The sequence below is a fragment of the Aquila chrysaetos genome, chromosome 23 (genome assembly GCF_900496995.4).
Source record: "Aquila chrysaetos chrysaetos chromosome 23, bAquChr1.4, whole genome shotgun sequence".
Lineage (NCBI taxonomy): Eukaryota > Metazoa > Chordata > Aves > Accipitriformes > Accipitridae > Aquila > Aquila chrysaetos.
This window is the reverse complement of record NC_044026.1, coordinates 941,496-963,877: the sequence shown is the minus strand read 5'-3', so window position 1 is coordinate 963,877 and position 22,382 is coordinate 941,496. Positions and strand designations below refer to the sequence as shown.

The following is a 22,382-nucleotide window of genomic DNA, read 5'->3' as shown; positions in this document are numbered from 1 at the left end:
TGTACACTTTGTAAATTGCTGTGGGGTATGTTCCTTCTGGGAGATGCTGTGGCACGAGCATGTTTGTGACTACAGACACTTGGATTCTGAATTCTGTTGAAGTCCATTGATTAGAAATTAGTTCTATTTTTTCTTAGTTGGAGTTGAAAGGAAAGGCAGGTAGAATAAAATTGCAATGTATGACCTTAACTATGCTCCTGTGGAGATGCCTGCAAGTTCTGGAATCCGAGTGTCCTTCTCCTCCTCCTCCTCCCCCTTGGGACAATCTGCTGCTGTTCTTCATGCCACTGTGTTTGTCAACCAGAACTCCTAATCCCACATCTCAGTGCCTTTTTCTGCTTTCTTTCTCCACTCTTGAGTGCTCTTGAGTAGTGCCAGCCTAGGGTGATGCTCATAGAGGTCATGCTTCACGAAGAAGTGAAGGAAGGGTTAAATACAAGAGTCTGTCAAGGTGGTTTGGGATGTGAGCTGCTGGGGAAATAGGCTGAGCTTACCTGACTGGTTTTTGTAGGTGAGAGCACATTTGCTCTAAAGGTTTCCTGGGCTTCCATTTTTTGTTCGTGTGTGACAATAGGGATGTAAACTCTTCCATTTCTGATGATTCAGACAACTACTGAAAGTTGCACAGTTTGATTATTAAAATCCTTTTAAATAAAGTAACTTCTGTTCCTTTCTAGCACTATATATGACTTCAATGAAATGTTTTATCTTTATCTTAATAGGGTACTTTTCAAACCCGAATTATTTTGCTTGATGATCAAATAAACTGTTAGAGACAGGGAACAATAAATATTGTAAAAATGTAATATAAATAAATATCTCCTTTAAAGTGAGCACCAGTGAAATTAAGGGACTAATTCCCTTGTAAAACTTTTGCTTACATTAAGTCTGGTTAAAATATGCTAATGATAACTTTATCAAACAGACTCAATCTGCCCTAAAAGCTTGAATTATGTAATATTTGACTTTTTTTTTTCTGTTTCAACTCCTGAATTACATCAGCTAGAAAAATGATCCATGAGCAAATCCGATTGGAGTTACCATTATCCCTGTGCAAGAAATGTGAGCTGAGCCCAAAGCAAGTGTGATTTTTGGCTTACAAAGAATGGTTTTTAATAATTACTCTTCAGTTTCTTTGAAATTTATCTAATGTTTTTTATCTTTAGTTTGCAGATTTCTGATCTGTGAGACAGTCAAGGGGATGACACTTTTTAAGTAAAAAAAAATCCTAGAAGATATGTATAAACTCATATAACTCCAGTCTAAAGAACAGTGCCAAAAATGAAAGGACCCCTGATAGTCATGAATACTTGCAACACATCTGTAAGGTGGTAATGATAAGTTTAAGGTTATGTATAGGTAGCATTGATGCCCTTTTGGTTAATGAGCCACTTTTAATAAGCAGATGTAGTGATTTCGATGACTTCAGTTTTTCTTTAACTTTTCACGCAGTGAAAATAGGAGATTTTTTTTTTTTCAAGTGTTATTTAGATGTGTGGTTAAAAGTGTGGTCTGTTCTAGGGAGTGATTTGGGAATACATCTGGTGCAGTAAGGATGTTGCCATGAGAATGACATGTTCTGAACTTTGAGTTTTAATATGACTTTTGCAGATGTGCTGGCATTGAAAGGCGGTCTCGTGATGTGACTTTGGGTGGTTTTGCTTACATTTATCACTTTTATTCCTGTTTTTTTGAGGGCACTTGTTACTCAAAATTGTCAATATTTGCATTTCTTGCTGTAGTGAAATTGTTAAACTGAACATTTTTTTCATTCATGAATCTACTCAGAATGTTCTGGAGCAGCTAGACTAATTTAGAGTTCGCCGACAGCTTTAATTCAAGCAAAATGCTTGTCAGTTAGGACTGTGCGAGTCTTCACATTTCTCTTGTACATGACTTGAGGTAATTTTTCATCACCTGAGGATAATTTTCTTGGATTTATGCTTATATGTTAGTGTTGGGAACATACTGCAGATCGCAAGGATGTATACTTAAGGATAATTAGAAATTTTAAATTCATTTAGCAAAGTTACAAGCTGTGTGTACTGCTAGATGTACTCTGGATGACATGTCTTCCAGAGGTGTTTACAGGCTGGGAAGGCTCTAGGAAAGAGCATTGGGAAGCTCTTTTCCAATATCTGTCTGAGTTCCCTGAAATTTGCAAATTATGGCATGAAGCCATGTTGGTAGCGCCATGATGTATGATCATTTTTGACAAATAGGAAGCCTGGCTAAGCTGGCAGTCACATTACAACTAACTACTATTGTGAATTCAGCTAATATCCATAATGATATGAAGTTGGTCAACCTATTTTGAAAAAAAACAGGACACAGTATCTTACAAACCAATATGGAATGAGGTTATTAAACAGAAGTCATACAGGTATAGAAAATGGAAAGTGACTGTCGAATTTATTCAAGAAGAATTTAGACCAGCATAACTTTGCAGATACTTTGAACCTCCTTTCACCAATACCAATGAAAATGGAAGTATCTGTGTTAGTAAATGGAAGTTACACTATTGGAGAAGGAAATATAATCAGTAATACTTCATTTTAAAGATAAACTCTGGGGATCTCCATCCTTTTCTGTCACAATAGCATGAAGTAGCTCATAAATACATCAGCTTACCAATTTATCTCAGTGCCTGATAAAATGATAAGTGCCTTTGATAGTTAAAGTACTTGTGAAGCCTATGTCAGTCTTAAACTCCACACATCACACTGTTCCTAGGCAGCTCGACCTGTGGTCCTGCTTGCATCGTCTTGTCCCTCCACTGTGGCAGCATTTTTTTGATTGACCCCAGCATGACGGTAGTTCGATAAGCTAAAATGGGCCATTAAAAACACTGGGGGAAACAAGTCACTGTGTTTAGTCCTCATGTAGTTTAGTCCCAGGCTGGGTCTGATGTGTGCCAGTGGCAGCACAAGAGTAGGGCTAGGGCTGCAGAAGGGAGAGGACAAACCTGTGGCAGGTCCCACCAAGACTGGGCTCTGTGGCTTCTTCGCCTGTCGTGAACCAGCCCTTCAGTGCGTCGCAGGAGGAATGGCCTTCCTTGTGTCCTTTGTCTTGCCCATTGGGTACCTCAAGCCTCTTGTTGGCAGGATCTTTTCTGGAAGAGCTCTGAAGTTGGTACTCAGCACTCTTCTGTAATAACGCATGTTTATTGATTTCAGAAAATTTTGATTAATTTTTTGACAAAGAATGAGATCTTTAGTATTGAGCTTTTACTGGGTGGATGAGCTTACTGTTTTTAATTCTAAATAGCAAGCAAGGATGTTGAAGCCTGTTTGTGTCTGCTTGCTTGTCACTAATAAAGAGAAGAAATCTTAGAGGTGAACATTATCTGTCTCCTTCTTACTATTTTTAAACTGCTCACAAAATATTTACAGCTATATCTCAATGTTCATCAATATTTGCACTTCTGCTGACCTCTACACCTGGAATGCAGGTTAGGCAAATGTTTAATTTCGCTCAGCTATAGCTTTTCCATCACTCAGGAAGTTGCCATAGAAAAGAATGGATTTTCAGCTTCTCAAATCACGCTATTTCCGTTTCAGCAATGAAAGCTATTTACTTTTCTTTTTGTACTTAATTAGTACGGCATTTTTGTAAACTGTCAGATATTGAACACTTCCCTGGATGCTCATGAAGTATATTTTTATTTACCAAATGCAGTCAGCAACTGAAGTGGTACAATAAAAATTACGCTGTATGCTTTACAAGAGGAAAAAAATCAGTTTTTGTCAGCTTCCTGTCTAGTCAACAAAGAAACATAAAAGAGAGGACTGACAAGTTTGTTTCCTTTTGCGTCTGGCAAATGTTGCACACTAAAATAATATTTCCTGCTGCTATTTTGCTCTAATGTTCCAACATTCAAATTTTTATTAAAACTGGATTTTCAAATGTTGATTTTGAAAAATATGGGTTTGAGAAAATTGTGTCTGTTTTTCATTTGGTCCAGACAAGTAAATTAGAGTACGTGTGGATAGTACAGATTTTTCCTTGTGACTAGGTTTTAAAAATGCCAAAAGAATCCAATTGACCAACCATGTTACTAAAAGTGAGTTCCACAGCTGAAAAAGAAGAAAATAAGCTTTTGACAATCAGTCTAGGTTAGTCTTTAGTTACTGATTTTGGGACAAAGTTGCTCTATAATAGGTATGCTTATTTGCAGTGCAACATGCATCTAGAATGTCACAATCCAATTGCAAGTGAAAAAGTTTTCTGGACTAAAGAGCTGATTTGTATAGGAAGAGCTGACATTATAGTTTCTGCCAGTATGAATATGCTGGTGTGTTTATGTAAGGGTTGAATTCAGAGCAAATTAGAGGATTAGGGCTCCAGGACTTCAGGGCAATAAATGCTACACTGATGATTTCCATTGCCTTTCTCTGAACTCCTTTATGCTGTAGGGCTCTTAACTAAGAACTGGATCCAACAGGAGGTGTAACCACCTCAAGTGTGGATTTAATGGGACAAAGTGTGAGATTTAGACCATCTAATTTGCACCTACGTCCCCCTTCCTTCCCATGTAAGTCTGATGTTCATCGGGTGAACGAGGCAGCAACATCCCGACAGGGATCCGATCCATCCACTCCCTGTAAGCCTCACGCACACAAGTGCTCTGAGTTCTTGCAAGTCGTAGAGGTCAAGGTTAGCTTTTACATCCCAGTGTGGTGATAATGCTGCTCATCAGGTAGCAGAAGACGTGGACTCCTCTCCATAGCTCCTAATTCTCAGAGGAGTGTTGCAGTCCATAGATTAGGCTGTGCTAAAGCTCATCTTCATTCTTTTTGTTGAAGTCAGGTACAAGGGAGTCATAGATCATCATAAACTGTGGGTGCCCAAGTGTGTTTGTGAAAGAGAGAGGCTGTTGCTCACGGAGGGAGATACTTCCCTGCTTCTGGCATTGCCTCTGCAGGATGTAGAGCCAGCGCCTTGTTCCAGATGTGAGGTGCTGCCTCAGCCACGGGGCATTGTAAAGTTCTTGCAAAGAGGACTTGTGAACTGAAACAGTGATTTGGGGGTTGCTTCTCAATTATCTGTTGGGTTGCTGAAATTTACAGGTGGTTTGAGGGTTGGGGTTTGGGTTGGTTTTTTTTTTTTCCTCTGCTTGTTTTCTTATCTCTAGACCCTTTCTTAAGGGACAACACCACTTGGACAAGCCCCTGATTATTACCACTTAGCTGGTGCTTCTCAGAGAGGAATAAAGAGGCCTTTGGGATCATTTGTTTGCAACAGCAAAGGAAAGGAAAAGCACTTTTTTGCCCTTTGGTTAGTCTTCTTTCTGCTTCTCAGCAGTAGTTGAGTCTTCGCTTCTTTACTGAGCAAGGGCTTTTGTAAAACCGTGAGCTCTGCATTTAAGATATATATTTCTTGCAAATTGGGACTCTTCAACAGCCATGGCCATATCCATCTGGGGTCTTTAAATATGGAGTAATGTCCTTTGAAATGTAACTAGAACCGAGTGAAGTGTTTCTGAAGCGTGCAGAGTCTTTAGGATAAAAGACATTGAATACTCTCCTGAAGAGAAAGCAGCTCATAGTCAATGGCATCCTTGACAGGAGCAAAAGACAGAATTCAGTGGCCTGTTAAGAAGCAGAGAAAGCAATGCTTCCCTCTTATGGCTTTTTAGGTGTCCGAGCAGATAAATGACTGACAATTTGTTGCAAAAATTATTAGTTTAACTGAACCGAAGCTGGAGCTTAAGAGAAGATGCCCAGGTAGACTGGTGACTGGCGATTTGTTAAAATATTTGAGAAAAATGCATAGGGTAAACTTCTGGTACTGCTTCCAATCCAAAAATTTTGTAAGGGTTATAATGCAAATACTCCTAAAACAGATTTCACTTTAGGGAATGCTCTTCCAATTTTAGGCCTGACCTGTGATGCTGCAGTTTTTAGAACTGGCTGTCTGCAACAACTGGCTGAAATCTTTCACTAGAGCAATTAAATGCACCTTTTTTACTGTAGCAGTGGTATTGTCATAGGATGAACCTGTTTGGAAGAGCTTTGAGATCTGTGGGGAAGAAAAGTGGGTTTATAAAATGAAATTTTGTTGTGTATTTTGGCTGGCTGGCTGCTAAGTAGACTAAACATGCTACATGCTTTTTAAATCCCCTGTTTGACAAGGATGTTGAACTGCTGTGGTTACTACTGCTGTTTCCAGAATACCACAAGGTTCTTAAAATGTACCAATTAATTGCTCATTAACAATCGTAGGACTCTGTTGAGTCTGCTGGCCAGAGTAAGGCTATCACTACCTTAGCTGTGTCCTCCTCCCAGTGTTAATTGAGGAGATGAGTTGAGCTAACCCCCTATCTAGTGTTACAAAGTACAAACAATGTATTTAAAATTGTTTATGTTAATCATTATTAATTTATTATTTCATTGTCAGAATTTTTGAAAAGGTTGAGGTTCCTTTTAGAAGAAAAGACAACTTCACGTGAAATGAGCATTGTTTTAATCAAGAAATCATTCAGACAGTTCTGATAAATTTGTGCAATAAAAATAGCATACAGTCTAGTAAAATTTGATAGTCTTTAAATAGACCATCTGACAGAGTCCTCCTGGAAGGATTTTAATGACAAGTCATATATACCTGCAATGTGCCATGGAGGTCAGTGGGGACGTACCTGAAGGTTTTCCTTGTGGAAACTGCGGCATTTGACACATAGGGGCAGATCTTCGGGGCAGCAGGATGCTGCACCCTCTGGTCGGACGGGGCTGCGCGCTGGGGATGTTCGTGCCGTGCAGGTGCAGCCGCCGCTTCAGGGAGCGACTCTGCGTCGGCAGGCTGCCTGCGCTGAGGAGCTGCTGCCGGTTCTCCGGCAAAGCCCTTGCTGCAGGTACTGCGTACCCACAGAAAGCTACGCCGTTTCCTAAGCCATGCGAAGTCGGACTCGGGCAGGGCTGAAGGAACCGGTGATAGGGAGCAGAGGACTAAGGAGGGACAAACGGACACCGTTCATGCAGCGTGTGAGACATGGAGGCAGGAGGCCTCCCGGGCAAGATCCAGCCCAGGGTGACGGTGTTACCTGCACCTGCAGGCAACCTCCTCCACTGGTGATGAACCCCGCTGTGGCAGGGTGTTAACGGGAAATTAGGAGTCGCATAAGCAAAAATGCAGTGCTCGGAGCCCACCTGGAGGAAAGCCGCGCTCAGGCAGTGTGAGTTCAAAACACAGCAGTCTGTATCAGTGCTGGATTGTATGTCACCTGGGTTTCTTCTCTGGCCCCAAGCCTAGAAGTCCAGTTCATCTTCTTGTGCTTTTCTCACATTCTTTGGTGTGCATCCCAACTAAGAGGATTTCGCCTCTCCGTTTATTTAGTCTAGGCAAGGATGGCCAAGGAAGAAGCCCTCCGCTTCCTAGCACTGTGTTGTTTTAAAGCTGTTACTTTTAAATGTATTTGTTTACATTGATGTTCGTGTTTATCAGCTAACGGAAGGGAAAGCACCACTCAGGGACCTGCTGTAAACATTTGCAAAATGGCTTCACCGGCTTCCTGCGTATCCCTCCGGAGGCATCTCCTTTGCCTTCGGGTTTACAAAAAAGCCCTGCAGAGGGTTGGGGTGCTGGAGGGCTGTGTCTCCCCAGCAGACTCGCTCCTTCACGGCCCTCCCCGGTGCAACGGGGGCTTGCAGGGGCCAGGCGAGTGCTGGTTGTTAAAGGGAGGACGTAGCAATGGCTGCAGACAGCGTGGCGTAGAAGTGGCCTCTCCGTCAGGGAGATGGTCCTGGGCCCTTCGTGGCCCACGTCGGCGCATGGGCCGGCGCTGCGGGTGGTTGCCGCCACGGCTAGGCTGCCGTACCGGCCATAACGCTCGGCGCCTGAAACGGCAGCTGCGCGTTCGTGTCCCGCCAACCGCAGCGGGAAGTGAAGCCGCCGGCAAGGAAGCGGGGCGGTTACGTGGCCATTACGAGGGATGTTTCTCTTCTCCACCGTTTGAGAAATTGTCCCGCGGCAAAGGAGCTGGGCTTGGCGGGCACGCTGCTGCGGTTTGTCCCGCCGCTGGGCCGGGCGCAGGCTGTGGGCATGAGGGCTTGCTGCGGCGGCAGCAGCCACGGCTTCCTGCGCTCCCCGGTGCTGCTGAGAGAGGGCCGCTGCGTGTGAGAGGAGGGAGGGAGGGAGGGAGTCCTCCATGGTGGTTTCCTCGGCCTAGTTCTGCCTCCGGCCTGGGTCGGGGCAGCGTTGGGAGGTGGAGGGTGGCCGGGAGGGGCTGCACCGCCCGACGGGCTGGCGGCCACCGCTGCCTCTCCCTCAGCCTCTGCCTAGTTTCGGTGGCGTTGCGTTTTGCCTGCCTGCTGGAGCCATTTTGGGGCAGGCTTTCAACCGCACCGAGCACCCGTTCTCAGGCTTCCTACGGGTACCCTCGTGCTTGTGAAAACGGGGGTGTGCGCTGAACACCAGAAGGCACCGAGGCCAGAGAAGCGACGAGGCATTTCTAGATAGAGTTCAGCCCTGCGGGCACGGGTTTACTGAGAGGACGGCAAGGAGATGGCCGCCTGTCCCCTGCCCCAGCATCGCTGGCCGCCGCGGGCAGAGACAGCAGTTATGGGACTCCATTGTAATGACACCATTTCCATCTTGCCAGGTTATGGCTGGATCCAGCCTTGTACCTCTAGCAGGTGCTGGAGGTGGCTGTGCGGATCCAGCCTGGAAGGCGGCAAGAAAAACAAACTCACATGCTTTGTTTCAGAGACTGCAATCGCTCTGCCTCATGGATGAGAATGAAGTTTGGTGTTTGGTTTCCCTTCAGCTTATATGCCAAGAAACTGCTAATGCTAGTCACACTAAAAAGGCGGGTTAGAAGGCAGGGTGTTTGGGTCTGTGTTGTGCAGGACAAGGAGCAGTTTGCTTTGTACGCTCCAGAGCAGTTGCGAATGAGGCGGATGGTAAGTTCTGCAACAGCCGTGGTGGTTCTGCAACAAGTTTTCCTGTCCTCCCCTCTGATGTTTTTTAAGTTAGCAAGATGAGGAGGAATGGGAGCTTCTCACCTGTATTGCCTGGCTCCAGTTTGCCCATTCACGAACTGGAAGAGTAGGATGGGGATTACTGGCAATGATTACCATAATTGAATTTAGGAAGGGTTGTGCCCTTTGAAATGTATTCCTGAAAGCGCTTGTCGCTGGATGTCAGAAAGTCCTGGAGTATGCTCTAATCCTCAGCTGTCGGTCAAGGAACGCCAGTGACTGTAACACCAGAGGATCCTGCTGGAATTTTTTTCACTTTGAAAATATAACTGAAAGTAAAGTTCTTAAATAGGAAAAGGGTACAAAACCGAATGGACTGATATTCACTTGGTAGATAAGAGTATTCTGTGCTTGCTGGAGGCTAAGCGGTATTTGGCAGTCTGTGGAAATCAACCTGCTAGTAGATAATGCTGATAGGAGGCTTTATATTTTAATGATAATGCCATTAGTTAGTATTCACAAACCAGCTATCTGCTTTGAGCTCTGCGGAGCTGAGTGGTATAATGTGATATTCTGAAAATTTCACTAAGTAAGCAAATACCTTGATTGTTGCCAGAACTTCCTGTAAAAGAATGTCCTTAGAGGAAACAGTTGCTTTAAATGTAATTTTTGTCCAAATATGGAACAACAAGAATAACTTTATATTTCCTGTGAACTAACTGGAAGCCCCCTGGATTTGCATTGCTTTGTGAAAATGGTGTTCACATTACCAACAGGAAAGTCATGTTCACAGAGCAGCTTTCAGGGGACTCCCATGACCCTACCTCCAGGACGGACCCCTGGGGAATTTGGAAAAGAATGTCAAAAATGAGGTCCCAGCAACAAAACATTTCAGCTCCAACAATCTGGTATTCTTTTGACTAAGAAGATGTAACTCTTTTTTTAAACATCTTTTTAGTGAAGTACTTCCAAACGATGCTAATTTACAAAATAAATATTTTCAGAAATAATTAATATTAAGCATTTAAAAATTAACTAATATTCCTTCGAGTGGCTAAAATATACTGGAGATCTCCGATAAGAATCTGCAGTCTGTCTGCAATTTTTGTATGAACATCCTGTAGGATTCTGGTAATACTAAAAACAACAACAACAAAACAACCCTCCCCTCAGGCGAACAAAAAACACTGCCAAAAACTACAATCAGCCCCCATGTCCCAAGAGCCATAATGAATTTTCTTCTGATTGCATTCTATAGAGCTTTTCTTAAAATCAGTTGATTTTCTGAAAACTGTACAAGGCTTTTAAATAAAACTGGAGTGATTAGTTCAAGTTTCATCATGCAGAGTGATATTTCAGACACTAACTTGCCATTCCTTTCAGATATTATTTATATCTTAATTTGGGATTTGCTTAAAGATTTCCTCAGACTAACAGGGATACTTAACTGATGCACTGACATACTAGTAACCATGAAGTGCCATGGTTTTCCACTGTGTAAGTTTGTTCCAGGAGTTTTTTCATCTGGTCTAAAGCTATCCGTAGAAGGTTTATTAGGAGAACAGCTCTGCATTGGCAGAGAAATGAGTGGGGACCACTTCTGCTTCCTTCTGTCCTACTCATGTACACTAGCCTACAGCCAAAGGAGGTCTTCAGGAGAATTAGTATTTTAATTCTCCTTATCCGTGCAAGGTTTAGGGAGCCTTTGGAGATTATTAGGTCACACTTACTTCCGCTGCTTAAACATGGGCATTTGGTGCCATTTGAGATATTTACATAGGCCTGGCAGATGTGACCCAGGACCTCGGGGAGAGCTGTTCCCACCTGGCCTGGCAGCTGGAGGCAGGTGGGATCCCACAGGACATCTTGAATGGCACTGTTCTTCTGTGCTGTGTGAATACCGGATCTACAGAAAATGGAAATGACACAACCAAGGACTTTAAATAGCCTACTACATGACAGAAACTTCCAGTGATGGCTGCCTAGAGCTGAACTTAATTTGGTGACCTAGAAGGTGAAAGCTGTAAAACCAATAAGCTGTCCCTTGGTTCAGGGAATTCCCTGAGCAGTTGTAGTTGAAGTCTACCCATGATTTGCTGGGGGAAAAAAAAAAAGGACATGAAGATAAGCTGCCCACTTTTTTTTTTTTATGGGGGAGAAAAAGGAGTTGGGAAAGGAGGAAAGACTGGAGCTTGCTGACATTATAAAATCATAAAATATTCCCTTTTGTCTATTACTTATCTGTCCATAGACATCTAAAATTGATGGGTTTACAAATGAAAGAGAACTCTGCCCAATTTCTGTTCCCTGCTTTAAGTCCTGAAAATGAAGGCATGGTGACATTCCTTTTCCTGAACCATTTTGAGGGTTGAAGTTCAAATCGTCAGTCCAGGACAATTGGCTTTGTGTCAACTCCTGCAAGGGACAGACTCCCCACTCTTCAGGCATTTGACCAAGGCCAGTCCTTCAGCACAGAGATGGCCAAGCGGCAGTTACCCTTGTCCCCGCAGAGGGTGCAGGAGTGACCGAAGGTGAGACAGTGCACCAAGTCGCTCTCTTCTCCTTTCTGACCGTCGAGAAGCCAGCAGCCCGCTGAAGCCCGTCTGCGCACAGCTAGCCTTCTGGTGCTTCCCGCAGTACTTGTGCGAGTGCTTGCGCTGAGGTTTCCTCTCTAATTACCAATTAATACTACTTGTCATAAAAAGTAATAGTCTTTATGATTCAAGCTAGCCTTAGTGGTTTATTCATTTTGAAGTGATGTTTTCTGTTCAGGCACCACACTTAAATTGATCGTGGTTTGGATGAGAAAGATAAAATATTAAGAATAATAAAATTACTAAGAAAAAAAACCAATTTGAGAGGCCTTTTTCAGGAATTTTTAAATAGTACAGTTTGAGTTTTCTGATTTTTCTTCATTTGTTACAAGCAAAGGAAATAAAAACCTGGGCTCACAAAGGAGTTGCTTTTTCCTGATGGCTACTTCCTTGCATTTTAAAGATGCCCATGTTCAGTGCAGTGAGGGGCTGTGAATCCACTCCTTCAGCTGGTGGATGAGTGCCTGTTTACCAGCTGGTGCTTGGGAGATCTGCTGTCACACGCAGGTAGTGCGGTTCCATGCCCAGCTACCCAGCTCTTGTGGATGCAGGGTGAGTGCGAGTGGAAATCCCTTTGTACTCCAGTGCTTTGGACTGTCCTTAAGGAAGGAAGATGTTCAGGTTCCCCTCTCTGATCTAATAAGGTTTCAGTGTGCCATGTGAAATGAAATCATTTCAGTGGGAGAGAGGGGGTCAGTCTTGCCTTTGAAATGTTCCACAGCACAGCAGGTTTCCACTTCTAAAAGCAGTGAGCACAGACCCTCTGAGGCAGAAGATAGCGTATGGTAGAACAACTCTTAAGTCCAGGTCAAACACTTAATGCAAAGTTAATGTGTTTTGAAGGAGGGTGACTTTGAGGTTTTGTTGGTGGTAGGTTTTTGTTTTTTTAAATCATGGCAAAGAAGAATGATGTACTTACACTGAGCAATCAGTTTGCTTTGCCAGCATTTTTACAAATATGTTTTTAAACCCTAGTTTAGGCAGGACACGTTTACTTTTCCCCCACAGAGTTCCTGTCAACCAGTGTATCAATACATAACTTAACCTTTCAAAAATAATGTTTCAAAATACGTATGTTAATACTAATTCATACCTTGTTACTGTTGGCTAAGCAGAACTAGAAGTTTGTAAGTTTGTCATTTGGGTTTTTTTTAATAGGTGACAGTTCTTGTTTCTTGCAAATCACAATTTTTATCCTTTTGTTTAAATACAGTATGGTCAGATAAAGAAACAATGAAGCTTTTCATCCTGATACATTTATTTAAGAAAAAAAAAAAAAAGGATTTTATACTGTTCAAGTGAAGCCATCTGTTTCCATAATCTAAAGTAAATTTAATAGTACAAAGGCAAATAACTAAATTTTGCTAACTTGCTAAGACAGTCTGGATTTTTTTGTTATCCTCTTTGTTCTAGCTAAGTGTAAATCAGAAGTTTTAGCAACATGATTGTTTTTAAAGCTGTTGATGGACTGCAAAATCAGTTAATAAAAATATTGACATTAACTGAAATATAGCAGTGATTTCCTCTAATGGTTCTTTACATGCAAAAGAGCAGTTCAGCTAATTCAGTACAGTTATATCTAAAGGGTAAGGACAAGAATAGTAATACAGCTAGAGAGCTATTTTGACATTCTGAAGAGAGAAGAAAGTATGAGAGGAATGCGAGATAAGTGTCCTGCAGCTGGCATCACCTCCCTATTCCTGTATTTAGTGGGATGTGAAACTGAAGACATTATTGATCCAGCTCTTGTCAGCTACGTGATTTGTACATACGTGTGCTTAGGAAGAAGTGCAGTGTCTGCTACGTAGGGATAAATCTCCCTTGGCCTTTCCTGTTGTGACTAGGTTAGCGTAAGGGTGGAAGGGGGTGGGTTTTATGGAGGGAGGAGATTCAGACTTAAAGCTGACACTGTCAGGCAGCCATCCCATTGGCATAACCAGTCTTGGTGTTTCAACTTGAAACTGGTATTGAAATTCAGCTCAAATTGGGGTTTGAACTAAAGCAATGTAGAGTGCAAAATCTACACTGTTTCATCAGAAAAATTCATCAGTTTAAGTGTCGTGTCTAAACAGAAAATGTCGCTTTATAATGAATGAATCATGAGATGAAATAATTATGATTATTTTTAATTTTTGAAGCATTTCAGCTATGAATTAGAAACATTGTAAATACTCAGAGAATTTTGATACCTGTGCTAGTCTCACCAGTCACCTGTTCACAGGATTTTCAGTCATTTGAAAGGCGTATTTTGGGTAGGAGAAGTGACTACATTCCCTGGAATGAAAACTTTAACATGAACAGAGTTAAGTAAACAGTGAGAATTTTACCTGTGTCTGCCTGAGATGTGTGCTTTGCAGGGTAAGAGATGAACTTGACTGATACCTGTGCAATTAACCTAAGCTGGTAGTCAGCTCAGCAACTGAAACTCAGCAAGCAGAGTCAGAGCTGATGTTGTGGGAAAGAGAACTATGTTTTGTCTTGAAAAATGCACTTCTGTAAGAGAGTGGAGTGCCCAAGAACTGACTCGGCCTTCGTGCTTTTTTGGAGATCTCTGCAGCCTCCAGAAATGGTGCATTTCCAAATACAGCAGTTGTCTCCCCTCCTAGGTTGCTCATCTGGCTGTTTGCATCGTTCCTGTGCGAGTTCCAAGTAATAGTCCTCCAAGGCCAGGAAAGTAGCTGGACGTGGGAAAATGGGGCAAAATGCAACAAAGGTCTGTAGCCACGATCTGACAGGTGTCTTACAGGCTGAATTGCAGAGCAGAGTTTCTTCCGTCCACTGCAGGAACTTCTAGCAGCCTTTCCAGCTCTGTCAGTCACAGGGCTTAGTACATGGCTCGGTACATGATTGATGGAGGTTAGATGTCCAGGTTGGGACGCCCATTCATTAGCAGCACTTTTTTTAGAATTATCTGTTAATATGATAGTAAATGAATCGCTCTCCTTTAGGCAAATGCTCAGTCTGCATGTAGCACGTTAATATGCACGCTGTTAAAGGGACATAATCTTTTTATAGTTTTATACTGATTTGCTAGCGTGATTCATTAAACTTATCAGTTGCAGACAGTCTGGGAGAATGAAATGGAACGGAAATGCTTGTCAAAAAATGAAGCAATTTGTATTGCTAAAAGAACCTTCTGCTTCTGGGCTGACTGATATTTTGTGGGAGGAATAATATTAAAATGAATGTCATCAAATGTTATATGAGGGGCTGGCCTGTGGTACGAGGGGGCTATAGCTTTTTGAAAACTGCTAGCCTACCGTGCAAAGTAGGTGAGGTATCACAGCGCACCTGGCCAAAATCTTTGGATTAGTCTGTAATTGGCTCCTAGGCAAGGGATAAAGAGTCTGCCTCTTCATCCCTCCCCGTGGATTATACTTCCTGCCCAGCACCATTCCTTCTCTGTTTTGGCACTTGGAGAACAGCAGTGATTGCTCCAAGCTCCATGCAGTTCCTGGGGAAGGCATTGTTTCACAGAGGATGTCTGGGAGATAGAACAGAACTATTTCTCTTAATTTGTCTCATTATCTCTAGTCATGTGTGGCGGGAAATCATGAACTAGATTCTTTGTATCATGAGACCAATTTAAAATCATAAAAGTTTAGAAGTAAGAATTTGCACAATTTCAGCTTACTTACCTTGTGATGATTATCTTTATTCCTTCAGGGGGAAGTTTCCCACTTAGGACTTGGTTGTGTAACGTTCTTAAGTCATTCCTAAATGAGTACCAGAAATGCAGGTCTCCTTGTTCGCAATTCAAAAGATACCCAACTAAATTTCTAACGCTTTACAAGGAATGAAGAGCTATTGTTATTCTCTGTCCCATTCCGTCTGTAACTTCTAGCCCTCTGTTTGATCCTCCGTATCCACTTTTCTGTCCCTTTTACCCCTTGTTCTCATACATAGCCCATACTCCTTTCTGCCCATTTCAGTCTCTTCTGCTTAGTCCTCCAAGGTGTGCTTCATCTCCATTGAAAGCAAACATCCAAAATAGGTGAGATGGATCCCAGCCTGGAAGTGCCTGTTTGTTGCCATTGAATAGAGGGGGACTGCAGTGACTAGTAAAGATGTTTGTACCTACACTGGGTTACGTGAACCCAGACCCTGATTCCTGTACCTGCTGCAACCATCTTGCGCTCTCTCAATTTCTCACCTCATTACTTAAATGCCCCTTTGACCTCCTTAAATTGACCTTTGATCCATAAGCTGTTTCTAGTCCGGCTCTCCCATCTTTTCAGAGGACTGAGAGGAAGAAGCTCATACTTCCTCCTAGTATGTGCAGAATGTTACCACATTCCTCGGATTCAAAAATACATTTTAGTAGCTGAGGATAATGCTGTTCAGTAGTGGCTGTCATGGTTGGCCAACCTTCCATCCACCTGCAAAGGTTACACTGAGTGACAGTAGGAGACGATGCTACTGTAAAATAAAGGCAGAGTTCTGTAGCACAGGTGGCCTGTTCTGGCAAAGCAGGCTACAGCACTTGACTGCAGATAGGACCTTATGCAGCTGTGCTCCCTGATGCTCAGTATTTTCTCACCTTCCTCGCCTTTGGTTATTCTAATTTGAGGCTTAAGAAACAGGAAAAATTGAATATAATTGCATCATTTTGGGGAGCACAAAGAGAGACCTGAAAGCACAAGTCCATTCTTCTGGCCATGCTAAATTTAAGAACAAAAACCAACTTAAAAATAAAAAAAAACATACTTTTTTTTCAAAAATGTGCATGTTAAATAACAGGCTGAAGGAAATATGCAGGGATTAACTTGAAAACAGATGTTTATGATGATTCAATGACGTATTTTAATTACATTCCCAGATGCAAATAAAACAGACTTCTTCTGAATTTAAGGGATGTGTTGATAAAACTGATAACATTCTACATGATGCTGAAGGAGGAAGTATGAGCTGCAAGCATGCGTCCTCCAGCTGTGATCTCATCAGGTCTGAAAAACCAAGAGAGGTCACACTGGGTCACTTCTTGAAATGGGAGGCCCAATGTTTTTCCAGGCATAACCATGTGCTGCAAGGAGTAAAGCGGATTCTTCAGTGGGTGGCACTTTCTCTCCTGGTCAGTACTGAGTTGGTGTTGCAGCATGTGTTGGTGTCATTTTCAGATCTAATTCTCTTTCTGCAGTATATGATAAATACTCATTTTAATCAGTGTGAATTTTCATCTTTCTGTGCATTTATAACATGGTTAAATGCTGTAATAATGTAAGAGAAAAAATGTGATTATTTTTGCTTTATGTGAATATGGAGAAAGTTTGGCTTCAAACAACAAATTCAGTGGATCTACGTATAAAAAAAGGATCTCAACAGAAGCAACAAATTTTTCAGTAGCTGGTACTTTAGTTTTATTAGACAGCCTTTAATAACTTTATTTTCAGTATTAAAGCCCCATTTCTCTTTAATGCTTTACTTTAAAAGAAAATGTATTTACCAAGTAAAAATGTTTCTGTATTATTTAACTTTCCAGTGTGATGATGTTTAGTGGTCTCATTGGAGGTTTTCCAAATTCAAAATGGATTAGGTACGTTTGCTCTCGATTTCCCAGAAGTACCGAGGTCCCAGTAGGCTGTGGAGCCCACAGGTGCGGAGGGACCGGTGCCCAGCACCCGTGCTGAGAGCTGGCTCTGGAGAGGTGCCGTCCCTGACTGCTTCTGGATAACGGCTTAACAGGGCTGCTGAAGGATCTCGTGTGCAGTGGTGGAATATTCAGTGACACAGATGCTTTACTTGTTTTCCTCCTAGTTTGTTTCTGAGGGGCATGACATCAGTAAATGCACTAGACTGCTGAGTTACTCACTGGTTGCTTCATGACTATGAGGAGGAAAAGTGAGGAGCAGCCCAGATGCACTTAAGTGCACAGAAATACTCTGGTAACACAAAGCGACTGTAAGCTTTTACCTGTGCATCAGTTAATCTGACCTCTCTGATATGTTATCACCTTTCACGTTTTGCAAAAAAAAATGAATGGCTCTTTATGATTATGTCATAGAAATCCCAATCTTTTGATTGCTGTGACTTGATCCAAACAAACCAACACCCAAATCTCTCAAGTCTCCATCTTAAGACTTACGTGAAGAAAGGCATGAAAGCTTTTAGTAGCATTTATTAAGATAAAGGTCCCTTCCTCAAACACCTACATCAAGATCTTCTCTCCCTCACTTCTGAGGGAAGTGGCACTTAGGAGTATTTCGTGTGATGGGATCAGCCGTCGGGGCTGGCAGGGCCAGCTGCACAGTCCACCTTCCTTCCCCCCGAGATGAAAAAGCCCCTCTCCCGCACCCTCCCATCCACCTGCCCTCCAGAATTTCATATCACAGAATCCAGATAGACCTGGGAGTCTGTCAGCTTCTGTGCTGAAGTACCATCATTTTCTGGAGGTACAAGTTGGCTGTATTTTGACTTCAGTTTACCTAGTGTAGCAACCCCATGAGGTGCCTTTCAGAAAACAAGGATCTCTATGGGATCTACTGGAGAATAATTCAGACTGGTTATGTTTTTATTCATGTTTTCTGTGCATTCTCCTGCTGCAACAAATGTGCTTTTACCGAGTGGAAGGTTTCCCATCATAATGACAATTGCATTTGGGCATTATAGGGGGCAAGGAGGAAAGAAGATCACTTAAAATGTGGTAGATATAAGAAACAGGACCAGAACCCTGGAGCTAGACATTGCTTGGCCAGTAAACATTAACAATTGCCTCCATATCTAATATCTAACGTTAGGAGCAGTTTGCTCTTTGAGGGGCTGTGGTTTGACTCGATTTCATAAAGTATGTCCAGACATACTTCTTGATATAGTTTCCTGTGGTAATTATACCAATATTTAACTTCCTTTAAAAACTATTCTCCTCCTATCTGAAGATTGCCACTTACTGATAAAAAAAATTTAGTAAATCAACATTAAGAGATCTCATGGTAAACACCAAAGGGTGTAGACAACATTTTTTGTCTTCAGAGAAGAAACAAAAAACATATTCTTCAGGTCTGGTATTTTTCTCCTTAAGCATAGAAGATAAATCATGAACTGCAGTTTCACCATCCCTTTCTCTTCAAAGCAATGGCACATATTTATAGAGGTTAGGTATTTATGCAGAATGCAAGCCATTTAATAAAAAACTGGTATTAAAGAGATGCTTCTACGACTGGATTGATTTTGTTTTAAATATTCTGTTGGGCTTTGAATGAATAGAATCCTAGCAGAGAATCCACTTGTTTTAAATTGAGACATTCATATTGCTAGAGGCAGAGTATGTGTGTATTCTGTAAAAATGAGTTATTTTTTAAATGGTGGCCAAAAGACAACAATTTAGAAGTAATACAACAGTTTTCTATGGTTAAAAACTATAGCAGGTTTTCTTCTTTTACAAAGGCATCTTTTATTGGACTGAGACTGAGACCAGAGGTGTACACCTATATAAAGATAACGAAGTATTGCGTTGGGCTGAAGCGAACGCTCCCCACACTGACCAGCCCTGCAGTCAGGGTGGTAGTGCTGACACCCCTGGCTCGTTGCAGTATGTTCTCCTGCCACCCAGTTCAGACAATTAATTCTCAATTTCTCTTTTGTTTTCAGGGTTGTTCCGGTTGTGGAAAATGTGACTGCAGTGGCGTAAAAGGGCAAAAGGTGAGTAGGTCAGCTCTCTCCACTTCGTTACCTTGCTTACTTAAACCACACGGTGTATAATCTCTTGGGAGGCGGGTGAGCTGTCGGTTTCAGGAACACCTGCACCGCCTCGGGGCATCGCCACGGCCGGGCCACGTGCCCTTCAGCAGGGTTCCCAACAGCAGCTGGCTCCGTGTCCGCAGCAGCGGAGGGCAGGAGGGCTGGGGTGGGAAGCAGCCGAATGCCCCCGCTGCGGGCTGAAGCCCCTAGCCCGGCGCTTGGCCGTGCCCTCCCTCTTTCCGCGTCGCGTGGGATGCTGTCCCGGCACGCTGTCCCTTCCTGCGCCTCACCTCCAGGCTCGTCAGCGCGTGGCAGGCTTGGCAGCTGGCCGCCGCTGGAGGCGAGGCGAGCGGCTGGGTTCAGAACCGCTCCCCTCGGCCCGCCGTGCAGGTTGCTCTCCAAGAAGGCTGTGATGCATCGTAAGCAACGTACCTTGACCAGGGTTAGCCCTGGGAGGCAATGACCTGCAGTAGGAAGAAGGAGATTTAGTAATCAGCTTAAATACAGAAAAGTGTTGGAGGTCAAGAAAAAAAACCCAATATTTAAAAATTTTGACAGAGCCTCGCAAATGAGTTTTGAAGTTCCCGTTCGGCTATGTAAACTTTCTGTGTGTGAAACAGAAAAGGCACTTTAAAGGCTTCTTTTAAAGCAGTAACAGCGAATACAAAATATAGCGTACTTAAGCATTCCATGAATTCCCCCTGTAAATTACTTGCTTTTGTAAATATTGTAGACATTCAATCGCTCTCCTTATCTCTTCCAATTTTGCTGTAGAGATTTTAATCTACAGTGTGTTCTGTTGTGCATGCACATGTACTGTATATCTACCATTATATGAGTGTGAACCAAAGGTTTTACCATTCTGTGATTGCACTGGGAACATTTTTTGCGGTAAGTTGTTTAGGTCAACCGAAGGACTGCTTAGAAGAGGTGGGGGTTTTGTTTGGTTTTTGTTATGGGGGGGTTGTTTTGGGTTTTTTAAATAAATATACAGCTGGTATTCTACATTGTCTCACATGCGATAGCTACGTATTTACGGATGAGGGTTTTAAGAATGTTTGTTGGTGGCTTTTCTTCAGTGTTTGCCAGAACAAGGAATGTAAATTACTTAATTGGAGACCCAAGCAAAGATTGTTTTCTTTGTAACAGAACATAGATTAATTTGTGAGACAGATGAAAAGTGTCGAGGTTCAAATAATCTTTTAGATGGAGTCTCCTTTTTTTAATGACCCATTAATATCTGTTTAATAAAAGTCAGATATATATCTATATATATAGATAGATAGATATAAAAAAAAAGCAAAGATTTGAGAAAGGTTCGGAACTCTAATTTATTCCTTGATATCTTGATCTTATTTTTCAGTAACAAGTACAAATGAGTCATTGTAGAATGAGAGATATACTATGTTATAACTCTCTTGTTGAAAGCCATTAGTTTTCAGTTCACAGAGTATGCCAGCATCTTGTAACTAGATAATTTTAAAAAATTATAGTTTGGGGAAATAAATTGTATTAAAGCTTATGCTTCATTTATTTCTGGCCGCAATCCTGACTCTCTTTGCTAGAGCTCTTGCTGGCATTTTTCATTTGCATAGTCGAGTCTCAAAAAGTTGTCTTTGAAAGAAATAGATGCTTGTCTGACATTGTAGAAGCCAAGACTACCCCAAATTAATGTAAGTTATTTAAATATGTAGAAGAGAGAAAAATTACCAGTCCATAGCAAAAGAAGTCATAGTAAATTCCAGATCTCATGCAAACTTGTCGCGCAAGTCAGTGTACTCCACGCTCTTCCTAATGGTTTCTATCACAAACTTCTCTGACTTTAAACATGTGTACAGTGAAGTATTTACATAGTTTTAGACTATGTAGGAATTTAATTATTGACATTAGAGACGTCTAGACAGGTGAATGAATAGTTACACCTAGAAAAGAATATTCAAGAAAGGCATTTGGAGGTGTTTTGGAATGCATTTCAAAGTAACTTGATTCAGATCAATATATATCAATGCTTGCTCGTTATGTTAACACTCTGAGGCTTTCAAATGTGTACTTAGGATTTTGAACAGAAAACTGAGTTTTATTTAAAAACATCTGCCCCCCACCCTTGTTTTAGCCTAGTGCAGCTTTTCATCCCAATTCTTTACATTTAATGCCTGTCTAGAATAAGGACAGCCTGCTACCCAGTCCCAGGCCTGAAGACAGACGTTGGTGAGGGAAAGCGAGGGAAGCGTCCTTCCCGCTTGCCTCGGTAATATTTCTAGAAATCGTCTTTCCAACGAACGCATTTGGATTTGAAGCATGTCTCTGCTGAACACAGTTCCCATTAATGCGCGCATCAGTAGTGGTACCTGGTACCTCAGAGATCTACGTGAATGTGGTTTACTCGGAGAAGGACTCATTAGAAAGATCGATCCTAGCCAGGATCCAGGCCAGAGGAGGGCCGTAGTGCCCAGCTCTTGTGGTACCCCAGGAGACCGCGTTGGAGAACATCTGCTCTCCGCTTCTCACGTAGCCACTTGCGTGGGAAGCACACAGCCCTTCTGCCCGGCACCATCCACAGCCAACATGTTGCCTACACTGGAAACCCTTTTGATCTGGCTTCCATGTTGCACAGAAGTGCACAAACGCTGAAGGGCCTTTTCCAATCCACCCACGCTCTTCAGCAACGTAACCACACCAGTTTACTGCCGTGGGAGCTTCGGCAGCTGCGGAAGTGGGTGCTGGGTTTACCCTTTAATGCCTTAATTATTAACATCTGGAGATATATTTCCTACCGTAGTGTGGGAAGAAGTTCCAGAGCCTACGATTTGGGGGTGGGGTTTAATTAAAATACATTTGGCCAAATAATCACATTAATGATCTCACCAGAAAAAGTGTTGAAGATAGTATTTGACTTACAGGCTGTGAAATGCCCAAGAAATATTACCCAACAGCATTTCAGACACGGAAGAGTAAATTACATTGCCGTATTTTTCTCTCTCATTTGAGAATCTTTCCATCAGTATGACCATTTGAACGGTCATATTTAGAATACATTCAATACGTTCTCTCATTAGACTGCTTCCATGAAAATTGCATCTCTGTGCCAAACTCCTTTAAGATGACTCATACTTTATCAAGGGCATATAATTGACAAAGTCTAAGGGTTTTCATCCCTTTCAGAAAATTTCAGAAAGTGAGTGTAATTGCAACAGATGGC

General features: G+C 42.3%; 1 protein-coding gene across 1 annotated transcript in view; it reads left to right on the top strand.

The window, feature by feature from the left end:
* Nucleotides 1-22,382, top strand: part of COL4A1 (collagen type IV alpha 1 chain) — a 127,394-nt gene that overhangs the window by 34,364 nt on the left and 70,648 nt on the right. The window contains exon 2 of the mRNA XM_029998714.1: nucleotides 19,094-19,144. Within this exon, the coding sequence (XP_029854574.1) occupies nucleotides 19,094-19,144 (51 nt within the window). The remainder of the gene's footprint in view (nucleotides 1-19,093; nucleotides 19,145-22,382) is intronic.